The following is a 13674-nucleotide window of genomic DNA, read 5'->3' as shown; positions in this document are numbered from 1 at the left end:
ATTGGTGAGGCAGTAAGTTTCATACCCTCTATAGCTCAAACTTTAGAATTCTTAAAAGAAAAGGATTTCAGCATTCTTGAAAGAGATGGAACTTTGTGGGTTTTTTTTTTTTTTTGTAGAACTTTAAAACTTTCTACAACACTTCTTGTGTTCAATTTAAACAGAACCAGAAATAATCTCACTAGGAAAAGTGATAGTTTTGTGATGTGTAACTTTTCTATTCATCTTTCTGCTATAGAATGTATCTTGGAAGAAAGTACAGTTTTGAGATAAGTAATCTATATATTTTAGTCCTACAAGTAAGGTAAGATCTTCTGTGCAGTATTTCACAAGGGAGATAAAGTGCAACCTCTGTATTTAGTGCCTGTGTCAGACAAAAGTAAAATACCAGAACAGTTTATTCACTCAAAACACTTCCTCAGTGCCATATGCAAAATGCCATGTCCCCAGAAGCTGGTAGAGTTAGAGGAAGGAAATATATATTTTGTAAGCATATGGTAACTAAAAGCAATATATTCAAAAGTGAAGGTGCACATAATTACAATTTACTACTTAGTTTAAAAGTGGATTTAGTACTTTCTCCAGGAGATGGCACTGTTGAGTTGGCTTTTTTCCTTTCAGGGCTGTAAGACAATAGACCATTCATCTTTGTGTCACCCAAACAAAGAAATATTCCTCTATAGCCCCTCTTCTTCCCCAGCTAATCACATGCTGCTGGAACTGACTGTCTTGTGATCTACTCCATAGTTGGCATAGATTAAAAAATAATCTGTATTTTAAAAAATAATCTGACACATGGTAATTAACAGAAAAGAACAAATTGTACACCGGTTTTCATGGAGCTTTGTCATTTCAGCAGCTGAGAACTTGGAAGACTATTCCAGTGATTTCACCACCCTGCTCAGATGCCATTCAAAAATTATTTTTCACTTCTCAGGTCTTATCATGGTTGTTGGGAAAAAAATGTAAATTTGTAAATCTTTTTGCTTGCAAATTAACATGAATAGGATTTTAATGTAAACATTGGGTTGGGTGCATTGCACCATTTTGCTCTACAGTGAATATTATATTCTCATTTGGGTTTACGTCCAGTTTATAGTTAAAAGTAGTTTTTAGTGGCTTTATCTGGGTGTAACATTTTGCAGACTTTGTATCTATTTGTACATTTTCTACTGAACAATTTCTGGCATTCTGAAGGGACGGAGCCAGTAAAGATTAAAAACTGGTTTTACCTGCGCTGCATGTTCTAAAAGTTAAGTGTGCAGTTTCTTCAGTACAGGAAACAGCATGGGGGTTTTATTGATTAAAGGCAGGGTGCTGATTTAGGGGGCATTATACACTGAAAACCAAACTTGTGCAATGCACTCACCGCAGGGTTACGGCACTTTGGTACAAAGACAACATGCACCTATGAAATGATTGTCTAAAGTAAGCACTGGGTAATTCTCTTGCCCCGTTTACCTGCCCCTGATTCTAAGCTACTTTGTAACTCTGGGGGAACCAATGAGCAATTCTACCTTTGGCCTAACTCCCTGAAGAAGAAGAAAGTGAGTGAGACCATACATGGTGGAGGACTCTTCTTCAAGCTTGCATGAGTCACGGATGTCCTGATGTCTATCTGCCTCCGTAGGACTAGCCCACACAATTCACATTTACCTCTTTTGGCAGCAAGAAGGCTGCTACATTAGACAATGAGTGCTCCAGTACGCGAGGGTTAAAAACCTGAAGCACCGGTTAATGACGAAGCCCCCTTTTTCCAGCTGAGCGAGCTCAGGGATTCCCTTAAGAGATTTTCCAGGCGCTGCCGCAATGAAAGGAATTTTAGGGGTGTCTGTGGGGAAGACGGGGGAATAACCTAGTCCCCAACCTGGGGTTCCAGAGTGGGGCCGGGCGCCAAGAGCGGGGGGCTACGCGGGAGGGGTGGGGGAAGCTCCTACGCTAACTCTGGAAGTCCGGCCCCGGAGACGCCGGGCGATGGGGGGGATGACCTCAGCCGTCTCTGCTACGTTCCAGCCAATCAGTCCCGCATCTTGGCATCCGAATCCAGGACCCCCGAAGCCGGAGGCGACGCGAGCCAATGAGGAGTGGGCCGGGGAAGAAGGACAGGCGGCCAGCCTATGGGGGCGGAGAGGCCCGGCTGCGCGTATCCAAGGAGCGCGGGGCTCCGACTCGGGGGTGTGGCGCGGCGCCGGCGGGGGTGGGCGGGCGCGCCGGGCGGCAGGTGTCGGCGGCGTCGGCATTCGGCGGCGATGGAGCGGCCCCGGGGAGCTGCGGACGGCCTCTCGCGCTGGCCCCACGGCCTCGGCCTCCACCTCCTCCTCCTCCTGCAGCTGCTGCCGCCGGCGACCCTCGGCCAGGACCGTCTGGACGCGCCGCCGCCGCCCGCTGCGCCGCTGTCGCGCTGGTCCGGCCCCGTCGGGGTGAGCTGGGGGCTGCGCGCTGCCGCGCCCGGGGGCCCGGTTCCCCGCGGCGGCCGTTGGCGCCGCAGCGCGCTCGACGAGGACGAGGACTGCGGCCGGGTCCGGGACTTCGTCGCCAAGCTGGCCAACAACACGCACCAGGTGAGCGGGCGCCGGGCCCGGGTGCCGCCCGGACTGCGAGGTGCCGCCCCCGGGCCCCGGCGGCCGCCTGCCCCGCCCGCGCAGCCCGCCCCTCTTTCTCTGTCCGCGCTCCTCGCGTCTCCGCCGGGGAGACCCGGGCCGCTCGCCTGGCCGCGGCCCCGAAACTGCGGCGGGCGGAGTCCGGCCCGGGAGCGGCCCGCGGGACGCCGCGGCCCGCGCGGCTGTGTTTCGTCACAGGGGAGGCAGCGTTCGACTTTCACGGCATTCTTTTTTTTTTTTTTTTTTTTTTAAGTTGTCAAAATCTCTTGTGCGACGCTGTTTTTGCGTCTGTGTAAATAATTAGGATCCAGTAGCTCTATAACCCACTAGGCAACTGGAGGAATAATTACCTCTTAAGTGCTTGGAGAAGTTGGGCTGCGCAGAAGCAAAGGTGTGCCCTCGCTGGGTCAGTACTTTCAGGGTGGGTAGGTGGGTGTTCAGAAATCCCACGGCAGTTCCTAGGTTACTGTGTGTATTTTAATAGGCAAAGGAACAAGCTTGGAAGTTAGATGACAGTATATATGTGATCTCTCTTACGCCTTCACGTTTGACCTTCTATCCTGGCTTTGGACTCTGACCAGAATGTCTTCATGCTGTTGTTAACAAGATTTCCAACAGTTAGGACGCACGTTGCAGATACTCTCCTTTGCGCTAGCTCCTAGTCAACAACTTTAGAAATTATAGCATTTCAGGCCCTGGGGACAAGCCCCTCAACCTTTGCACACTACTGGCCTGACAAAGCCCATTGTTAAGAAGGTCCTGGCTCCTTGCTGCAGTGCAACATGGGCATCTTCCTCTTGTTTTTCTAGAACTAACAGTTTAATTGTTGTTACCCATATTTGCACAATGTATTCTCAATTTAATATGTTCTTTGTTATAGCTCTTGCTCTTTCAAAGAGAGTTGCATGGGGGGACAGAGATGAGTGGCTAACTGCACTTGTCCATGTATAGCCACGTTCCCTGTCAGCCAGATCTCAGTCTCCCCCTGAACTATCATTCTCCCTCTGCCTGGACTATACTTGTTACCTGTGCAGAATTCTCAGATCTGCACTCCCCTCTCCCCCTAGGGCAACTGCAGTCAGGGCACAAGCAGTCAGGGGTAGCCGGGTAGCCCCACGTAAGGCATTCCAGGCAGGAGCTGTGGAAAGGTGGTGAAACTAGTGCTGACGGGTGGGACTGGTTGGATGCAGATTGGGTGGAGTGAGTACCTGGAAGACTTCCTGTTTGTGGAGGAAGAAATAATGTTGTAGACTTCCATCTCACAGTGGGGTGTTGAGAAAGGCCTTGCAGTACCGAAGCTAAACTTACAACAGGACCACTTCCTTCCTGGAGTCAGCTGGACACAGCATTCTTACTCCATATTTGATTCTTCTCTTGCTGGTTGACCTACCTAATTTAGGACCTGCTGCTCCTCCTGGATTTATTCCTGCAGAACCTTCCCTGATTGGCTTGACTTGATACGTCATTTGTAAACTATTGATTTTTAAAGCTAGAGGTTGAAAAAACTGGCTCAGGGGATTCTTAGGCCAAATGTACTCAAGAGCAGGTCTTGAAATCTGGTTCTTTGAGGTCCATATGAAAAGAAACTTCCCTCTGTTTCTCTCATTTTATTTAGCTACTGTTTCCAGTGTTTTAATTTGTTTTTTAGCTTTTTTTCTTAGTCTTTCAGTGACCTAATTTTAAATAGCTCTTTTTGCACTTGTTCATCGTCCATGATCTCTTCTTCAGAGATCCCATCCTATTTATAACATGTATATGTGGCCAGAGTGAAGCTGTTGTTAATATTCTTCACCTTAGACATGGTTGAGTAAAGCAGTTCTTAGAGGTCCACCTCCTTTTTTTTTTTTTTTTAATTTTAATGTTTAATTGAGAGAGAGAGAGAGAGAGAGAGAGAAGCAGCACGAGTGGAGGAGAGGCAGAGAGAGGGAGACACAGAATCCGAAGCAGGCTCCAGGCTCTGAGCTGTCCGCACAGAGCCCTACGCAGGGCTCGAACTCACGAACCGTGAGATCATGACCTGAGCCACACTATAAATAGTGTGAGATAAAAGTATCAGCAGGACAAAACAACTTTTTTTTATCAGGGATATTGTATACTTTTGTACAGCTGGGAAAGTGCCATTTAGAGTAGTTTTTCATAAGATGACAGGATTCACTTCCCAAGGAAAATCAGAAGTTCTTGGTTCTCTTCTTATTTGCTAAAATGTGCTGTTCGTGTTAGACCACATTAATCCATACAGTCAGTATATGAGAATGCCCTAAAAATGTTCAAGGTGTGCTGAATGATACCAGGAAAAGATAATTCAGACTGGACAATGAAAAGCCTCAGAAGGGTTTAGCAGATCTCCTGGACCTATGGTTTGTTTGGCTTGTGAGAATATGTTGGTGTTTCATCTTCCTTAAAAAGCAAGGTAGTCCTAAACCATGATAGCACTTTTCTGTTCTGGCTTAGGAGACCTGTACCCTAATGACCTGAAACTCGGGCTCAATAAATACCCTTTTTGCCTCTAACCCAAAACTGTTTTCACACCACCCTTTTTACTGATTCTTTCCTTTAAGTGCTTGGAATGCTCATGACATGTATAACCTTTGTACATGAGAGAAATTGAGCAAGCATAGATTTTATTAATGTTGGTTGCTAAGTTGGATTGCTTCAAAACATTCCTCCTATAAGTAGCCCTTTGAGGTTAGGCATGAAAACTGTCTTAAAGAAACAGATGAAATGCCTTGGCCGGAGTTACGGCGGTTGCTGACATAATTTCCTTTGCATTCCTGGGTTCAGACCATTTGATAATTTCCTTAAAACTTTCAAAAGTTATGATTAAAAGCCAGAAAACTGCTGCTCCTTCTCTGTCCTCCCTCTGCTGCTGTCATTAACTACTTCTTTACACATAACTTCCCAACTTCTACCCCAACATCAAAGCATCTGGTTTCTTAAGTAAACAGGCCCTGTGGAGAGACTGTGTTGTGTGTATGTCAGCTCTGAGAAGAATGTGTGTGTGTGCTTGCTGGTGCTGGCAAGGCTGAGTCCAGGCTGACAGGACTGAATGTGCCTGTTGGAGGTTCAAGGAGCTGCCACTTCTAGCCTGTCGTGGATCTTTGTAACACCCGGAAATCTGAAGGTCAGTGCCTTTAGCTCCCCTGCAACTTTCTAAGTGCCTCACTTATTCCAACGTTCAGCCTCTCTTCATACTACCTTCCCTGGCATTCCCAGCCACACCCTCAAGTTAATCTTCTCTTGAGTCCTGTTCCACCCGTTTGTTTGGGGGTCAAAGAATAGGAATTCTGCAGGATTTCCTTCTTGGTCCTGGTTGAGCAGAATGAGCAAAATCCTCATGGGATTCTACTCCCATGCAGTATACTAATCAGAACTTTAACCCCTAATGGCTGTTAACATGCCGTATGCATTGGGGATTTCAGTTACAAGTATCAGCAGATTCGATGAAGTATATTTATCTGGGGAAAGGTTAGTTAGTCCTCATCTGAAGGTTGGCTGGGGTGAGGGTAGACAGCTACCCAGGCAGGACAAGTGGCTGAGAGGGAATGCAGCGTGACAATTAGGTAAGTTCTCTGCTGACTCAAATATTTGGCTCTGTGCCTAGTGATTTTTAATTAGAAATCTGAGTCTCTTGTCTGTTTGTGGAAATAATTGGGAGAAGGCTCATGTTCTGGTCAATTTCTAATGGTTATTTTCTTTCTGTAATGATAATAATAATAGGCTCTCCATCCTGCTGTTTTGATCTGATCTTTCGTGTCAGGTTCACGGAGGCTATTAGCAGCTTCTTCTGCACTCTGCCGATTTCTAATCGGCTCCTGCCAGCAAGCATTGGATTCTCAGTGGGTGACTGCAGAGACTGTGCTCCCCAACTTTGTCCTACTTGGCCTGTTATCCTTGTGTGATCATCACATCAGGCCAATGCTTAACACTGAGTGGTAGTGGTCGGTAGGAGTAATGTCTGCTCCTCTCCCTCCCTTTCTGTGCACCCCGACCCCTCAAGTTCTGTCTCTACAGAAAGTGAACTGTGTTTTAAGACTGAAGAAATGACGTTCAAATGTTTTAGGTGATTAGAAGCTAATATTAGCGTACACAAAACTATCAAATTTAACATCTAATTTTAAAATACAGCTTTTTAAGGAAAAGGTGCTATGATAGTAGCTCCAAAAATATTTTCAAATAGATAGTGCATTTGTAAATTTCCAAAAAAAATTTTCAGTTGCCTTCTTATCCTTTTGTAACCAGTGTTTCTTTTGCATCTTTTACTCTTTTTTAAAAATTTGGTGAAAATTGATTGGGGCGCCTGCGTGGCTCAGTCGATTAGGCATCCAACTCTTGGTTTGGCTCAGGTCATGATCTCACAGTTTGTGGGTTTGAGCCCTGAGTTGGGCTCTGTTCTGGCAGTGCAGAGCCTGCTTGGGATTCTCTCTCTCTCCCTCTCTCTCTCTCTCTCTCCGCCCCTCCTCCACTTGCTCACTCTTGTTCTCTCTCTCTCTCTCAAAATAAATAAACATTTTTTAAAGTTTGGTGAAAATTTGTTCTTTCCCATTGTCTAGGTAGCCATGTCACTGATCTTTATGTAGATGGGTTTGAGGAGTAAAATGAGCCTTGAGGAACATGCTAGTCAATTTCAGTCAGTTTTAGACAGGTTTTGTATTGTTCTAATAGTGACTGCAATCAAAGCTGGGCTAGTAATATATATCTTTGAGCTAGCTGGGTTGAATGGATCTTCACGACAGACCCTTCAAATCTGTGGAGGTTTTTAAGTGAATGCTGGACATGTGGAGGGTTTTTTTTTCCGTTGTTCTTTTTTTTTTTTTTTTTTTTAAAGATTGAGGCTATTTTCCCTACTCTACTCTCAACCCTAGTCTCAGGAAACCACAGTAAAAACAGAATCTTCCATTCAGAGCCTGTGGTGTTTTGCTGAGAAAGTTTTCTGTGACTGTAGTTTATTTTCTGTTTTGCATTTCGCTTTCTAGCCCTCAATTCCTCATCTACAACATGAGAAATTTTGGATTAGATTTAAAATGTCTAAAAAAATTCTGATTCATATGGAAGAGGAGGAGGCCAGAGGTTGTGATCACAAATGTTTATTGCTTGATTCCAAATTTAGAAGCAAATTGCGGCTGATCTGCTTCACAGTTGAACTTGAACATAGCCTGGGATTTCACATCTGGGGGTAATTTGTTACCACCTCCAGAGCTTACTTCACTGAAATACCAGTGTTGTTAAAGATAGCAGGAGTATTTTTTTTTCATATAATTATGAAAGACCTTTGACTTGTTTATTTTTTGGGTAGTACTTTATCATTCTTTGTTGCCTGAAGAATCTAATGCTAAGCAAATACTAACCAAAGCTTTTGGATAGTCCAAAAGCAAACCCAGTAAATATATAATAGTAAATTTGTTTTTTCTCCTTCCCTACAGTACTTTGCCAAAACTGGGGCTTTTTTTTTTTTTTTTTTTTTTTTTTTTTTTTTTTGTCCTGACTGCTTGTGTTTGAAAACAGATGGCCAGGGGGCCTGGGTGGCTCAGTCAGTTAAGTGTCCTACTTTGGCTCAGGTCATGATCTCACAGTTTGTGAGGTCAAGCCCCATATCGGGCTGTCTGCTGTCAGCACAGAGCTCACTTCGTATCCTCTGTCCCCCTCTCTCTCTGCCCCTCCCCTGCTCTCTCCCTCTCTCTTTCTCTTTCAAAAATAAATAAATTAATAAAAAGATTGTCAGCTTACCATTAGTATACTCATCCCTGTGCTAGTTAGAAATGTATGTGTGATTAATTGACTTGATTTTTTTCATCAGAAGAAATGTATGTTTTTTTCCCTTCTAGGGCTTGAGTACTATCTCTCTCTTATTTGCTTTTGTTAAGAGTTTTGTTCTTCCTGTATTACCTAAGAAACTAAGTTCTAGTATTGTACTTAAGCCAATTTGTAAGTCTGTTCAACAGTAAGATCACCCTGAAGAATCAAGAGAATTGAACTGGGAAGAAAAATTTTGATGAACCTCATACTTCCCAGACAAGATAACTCAATCAGATGTCTGTCTGGTACATACTATTTGTCAAAGGGATTCAAATTACAGATATGTTGTATACAAAATTCAAGAGAGATCTCAATACCCAGATTTGAGACCTTGCTCTGCTGCTTTATAGCTATGTGATTCATGGAGAGTCACTTAACTTCTATGACCTTCATAAGTTTTTAAACTAGATAAGCAGCTTTAGGATTATTTGGAGGGTCAAATATGAAGTTCTATCAAAATGTTTTGTTAAACGTATTATGTGGGTGTCATTCATTTAAGCACTTACTAAACTGTATAGTGGAGTTCAGGCCTGTGCATCATCACAGGTAAACATTAAAGATATCCTCATTGGTGCTACTTTAAGGGTTTAGGTGTTCAGAGATGGCTTGATGAGAGTTTGGAAGAATTTTTGAAGAAGGCTTGACCACTACAGTGCGGTTGTCTGGGAAGGCCTCCTAGATGAAGAGAGAAGCAAGGTATGGAAGTGATTATTAAGGAGATCTGTAAAGGCATGATGGAGGGAAATCCAAGATATGCTCAGGGAATGGTCAATGGAAAGATGAGGAGTATGTCTAAGCTTTCCAGAAGAACATATAGAAAAGTCAAAAAAGGTAGCTCTTGGGCAGGGATGAGAAGAGGAAAGAGAGGGGATGTCTGGGCAGGGAATTTTGTGTTGGGACTTACATCTTTTAGTGCTAGAGAGGGAGCTAGAGGTGGAGAAACCAGAGGTGGAAATGGGGAGCCAAGAAGAGTTGTCCTTTTTAGAAGTTGACCATTGCTGTGGTCTTGAAGAATGCATCCAACAGGAGAATGGAATAGAGGGCAGTACAGACCACCTTTTATACTTGAAGTGCTGAAGGTTCTAAGGAACACTCCTGGACTCCTGGACCTTATTGGAGGAGGATGTGAGCCAAGGCATGAGAAACCCAGGAGCTATAAGACGAAGCCGAGGAACAGATTTCTCTGTTCTGAACATTTGTGAACAAGCATAAGGGTGAATTCTTGCTGATAATGTGCTAAACAGTTTGAATCATAGATTGTTAGGCTGATTAGCTGGTCATATCTCTTTTACTGATGAGGCTAAATTACTTGCATGTGGGCCAAGAACTGAGAGTAGAACACAGATGTCCCAACGTGGTGCTACATTTGGAAGTGTTTCATAGAGACGTTTTAAATCAATGCGTTTGCTTTAGGGATAAGGCAAGGTTATAGACCCCTGATGTAAGTCATATAGTTATGAATTCTTCTCTGCTCCTTAAGGTCATTGTACCCTCAGCAGAACTCAATTAGCCTTTTTATTTTTTATTTTATATTTATTTTTGAGGACAGAGACAATGTGAGTGGGAGAGGGGCAGAGAGAGAGTCAGAGAGAGAATCCCAAGCCAGCTCCGCGCTTACAGCACAGAGCCCAACATAGGTCTTGAACTCACGAAACTGTGAGACAATGACCTGAGCCAAAACCAAGAGTTGGATACTTGACTAACTGAGCCACCCAGGCACCTGTCAGCCTTTTTAAACCTCAGTTTCCCATCATATAAAATGGAGCATTATCAGAGGCTTTGAAGAGAAAATGTTTTGAACACCTTGAAGTACCATATATGTGTTATTTATGTCATTTCTTAATAAGCCTGTTGATCTGTTCTTGAGACCACAGGCCCGAATGTCAACCAAATGATCCTGATAAATACCAACTCCAGGGGAACACGTGCATAAGCGGAGATACATGAGATGAGGTGGTTTTATCACTTGGCAGGGTTGGGTGACAGGCTTGGGCGGGGGTGGCAAGAAGGAAAGTGAGTCAAGATTGGCAGAAATATGAGAAGCGTATGTGTTCTTTTTATAACCTTCATGATTACATCAAAATTTTAACTTGTTAATATGATCGACAGTTTTTTGTGGCAGTGGTTAGGAGGGAACATGATCTCAGGTCAGACCTGGCTGGATTCAAACATCAATGGTGATCATGGGCAGATTAATCTTGGTGAACCTTAGTCCTTTCGTCTATAAAATGGGTAGACTACTCTCTGTGTCTTAGGGTCATTGTGAAGAGAAAATGAGACATGGGATATAGTGTGTATTCATCCTTTATCATATCTTATAATGATTATTTCCACACAGCTTCTGATGCATCCCAGTTAGATGCTCAAATATTTGTGTATGCACTTAACTTTTTTTTTTTTTCATAGCTGTAATATTCCTAAGAGAGTTATTATGGCTACTCACAGGAACCAAATCTGGATTAAGAAATATGTACCACCTATGTCCTTGGATTTGGGATTTTAAGAAAAAGGGTATAAGGTGAAAGAGAGATTATTTGACCAAAGTGTCGTTTCTGAAGTTATGGGAGATGAAAGGGGGGAAATCATAATCCCACCATCATCAGCCACCGGCTCATTGGGTTCTATTAATTTCAAGTATATATAGCTATTTACTTATAGTTTTAAGGAATTCACAATTAGAACAAATAAGACTACTTATCATTTCATAGCTACTTTTCTTTCATTAAGCTTTAGTTTATTAGAGTTAGCGTCTGTGGTTTCTAGTTGACAGCCCTGAAATGGCACCTTACCTGTTTCACCCTCATTTGGTAACTGAGCAGCCACTGTTAGCTTTGCACTGTGCCATCTTCTGTGGACTTTTAAGAAATATTAACAAGATGTGATCCGTACTTCTCAGGAACTTTGCTGGGAAGCAGAGCAGACCAGAATGTCAATGGAATTATTTTTTATTATGTGCATATCTCTTTAGGCTAACATTTCACCACTTCCTGACCTCTGTTAACCCTCTGTTCCACTTAGTGCGACCTTTTCACCAGTCCCTTGAGCTCATCACGTGCTAGGCTGCTTCTCCATCTTTGTGCGCATGGCTTTTCTTCCCATCTGAATGCCCTTCTAGCTCTAGGTGCTTTCTTCTGTTCTTTCCTACCACATTTAACTATGCCATGTGATCTAGCACTTAACTGTAGTATTCTGTCTTGTATTCACTCTCATTTATTAAATTTCTTATTCCCCAGATTATAAACTTCTTAAAGGTAGGAGCGATGCTTGCACGATTCTTTCACCACGTTTGCCTCATACAGTGCTGGGGGAGACTGCAGTGTGTGGTCTGGAGTAAGGAGTTTGAATCTTTGCAACTTACAAACTCTGTGACTCTGGACAAATGACTTAACCTCTTTGAACCTACTGCTTCATCTATAAAGTAGTAGTGTGTTATATATCATAGGCGCTCAGTTAAACTTCAGTGCCATTACTGTTTTTCTGTACTTAACAGTCGCTAATTGCCCACCTTCCAAAACTTAGGCATTGGTCCTGGGACGTGATGGTGAAACACAGCAGACAAGATCCCTCCTTTTATGAACCAGCAGGACAAAAATGAAAATTAAACAAATACATAATTATAAGTACAGTAACTACCCACAAGAACAAAAGTAACTACAGGAGAATAACTGACAGAGGGCCTTTTAGTCTGGGGGCATTAAGAAGGACTTACTGAGAAATTATTTAAATTGATACTTGAAAATGAATAGAATTTTATCAGGAGGAGTATCCCAGGCAGAGAGAACTATATGTTCAAAGGCTTCAGGCTGGGAAGAGCTTGGTATGCCCTACGATCTGGAAGAAGGCCCGTGTGGTTGTAGCAGAGGCTGTGAGGGTTTAGCCCCCACCTGTATTGGGGAGTGGCTGGCAGCTGGGACCCATCCCTTATCACTGTCTTTTCTTTGAAGTGGGACTAGGATGTAAAAAGTAAATGCTAACTGTTTTGAAACTTAGCTCATTTATTGGGCATAATCAGAATTGAATTATCTCATGAAAGTGAATTTTTCAAAAACTAAGCCTATCCTTTTAAATGCTAGAGATTTTTTGTTTTTGTTTAATGGAAACTCTTCTAAAATATTTCTCTGCCTTCTTAGTCAACAGTATGACCCTGGATCATTTAGGAAGAGATTAAATTATGCTATCCCACCACTCACATTATTTTATTTTGTTATTTTATTTATTTTTTTAAAGCATTAGAGTTACTTTTATTTGTACCCCCCACAATACAAGTTCTCCATGTACTAAGGATTATCAGTAAATGTCCCTTCAGTGGTTGACCACAGAAGGCTGAAGTTCTTTATAATATAGTACAAGTCATTTTTTATTCTCTCGCACATTCAATGTAGAATCTATCAGCAAATACTGTATTTTCTGATTCCAGACACACTTTAAATCCATCTACTTCTCTCCATTTCCATTGGCTAGCACTCCATTTCAAGCCACTGTAATCTTTCACACAGATTCATGCAATTGTCTCCTCATTTGTATCCTCTTTTTCATTCTTGGTTCTCTAGTCTATTTGCTTTTTTTTTTTTTTTTTAATTTTATTTTTTTAAATTTACATCCAAGTTAGTTAGCATATAGTGCAACAATGATTTCAGTAGATTCTTTAATGCCCCTTACCCATTTAGCCCATCCCCCCTCCCAAAACCCCTCCAGTAAGTTTGTTCTCCATATTTAAGAGTCTCTTATGTTTTGTCCCCCTCCCTGTTTTTATATTATTTTTGCTTCCCTTCCCTTATGTTCACCTGTTTTGTCTCTTAAAGTCCTCACATGAGTGAAATCATATGATATTTGTCTTTCTCTGACTAATTTCACGTAGCATAATACCCTCCAGTTCCATCCACGTAGTTGCAAATGGCAAGATTTCATTCTTTTTGATTGCTGAGTAATATTCCATTATATATATACCACATCTTCTTTATCCATTCATCCATCCATGGACATTTGGGCTCTTTCCATACTTTGACTATTGTTGATAGTGCTGCTATCAACATGGGGGTGCATGTGTCCCTTCGAAACAGCACACCTGTATCCCTTAGATAAATGCCTAGTAGTGTAATTGCTGGGTCGTAGGGTAGTTCTGTTTTTAGTTGCTTTTTTTTTTTTAATTTTTAAAAAATGTTTATTTATTTTTGAGAGAGAGACAAAGACAGAGACAGAGCATGACCTGGAGAGGGCAGAGAGAAAGGGAGACACGGAATTCGAAGTAGGCTCCAGGATCCGAGCTGTCAGCACAGAGCCC

At 42.7% G+C, this 13674-nt stretch overlaps 1 protein-coding gene and 1 long non-coding RNA gene across 5 annotated transcripts in view; one reads left to right on the top strand and one right to left on the bottom strand.

The window, feature by feature from the left end:
- Positions 1–380: 380 nt before the first annotated feature.
- On the bottom strand, positions 381–2100 carry LOC122241548. Its single transcript, XR_006221780.1, has 2 exons — positions 1938–2100; positions 381–623 (listed from the first exon to the last, which is right to left on the bottom strand). It is a non-coding gene; the product is annotated as an uncharacterized LOC122241548 (long non-coding RNA).
- SORT1 (sortilin 1) overlaps positions 2100–13674 on the top strand; it is a 67029-nt gene continuing 55454 nt past the window's right edge. The window contains exon 1 of one of the 4 annotated variants that reach the window (XM_042998125.1): positions 2100–2561. In XM_042998125.1, the coding sequence (XP_042854059.1) occupies positions 2118–2561 (444 nt within the window). In that variant the 5' untranslated portion in view covers positions 2100–2117. Of the gene's footprint in view, positions 2562–2853; positions 3007–13674 lie in introns of those variants that run through there. The other 3 variants (XM_042998129.1, XM_042998128.1, XM_042998127.1) reach the window with 3 other exon arrangements.

This window comes from Panthera tigris, chromosome C1, assembly GCF_018350195.1.
Source record: "Panthera tigris isolate Pti1 chromosome C1, P.tigris_Pti1_mat1.1, whole genome shotgun sequence".
In the NCBI taxonomy this organism is placed as follows: domain Eukaryota; kingdom Metazoa; phylum Chordata; class Mammalia; order Carnivora; family Felidae; genus Panthera; species Panthera tigris.
This window is presented reverse-complemented; position numbering and strand designations above follow the sequence as displayed.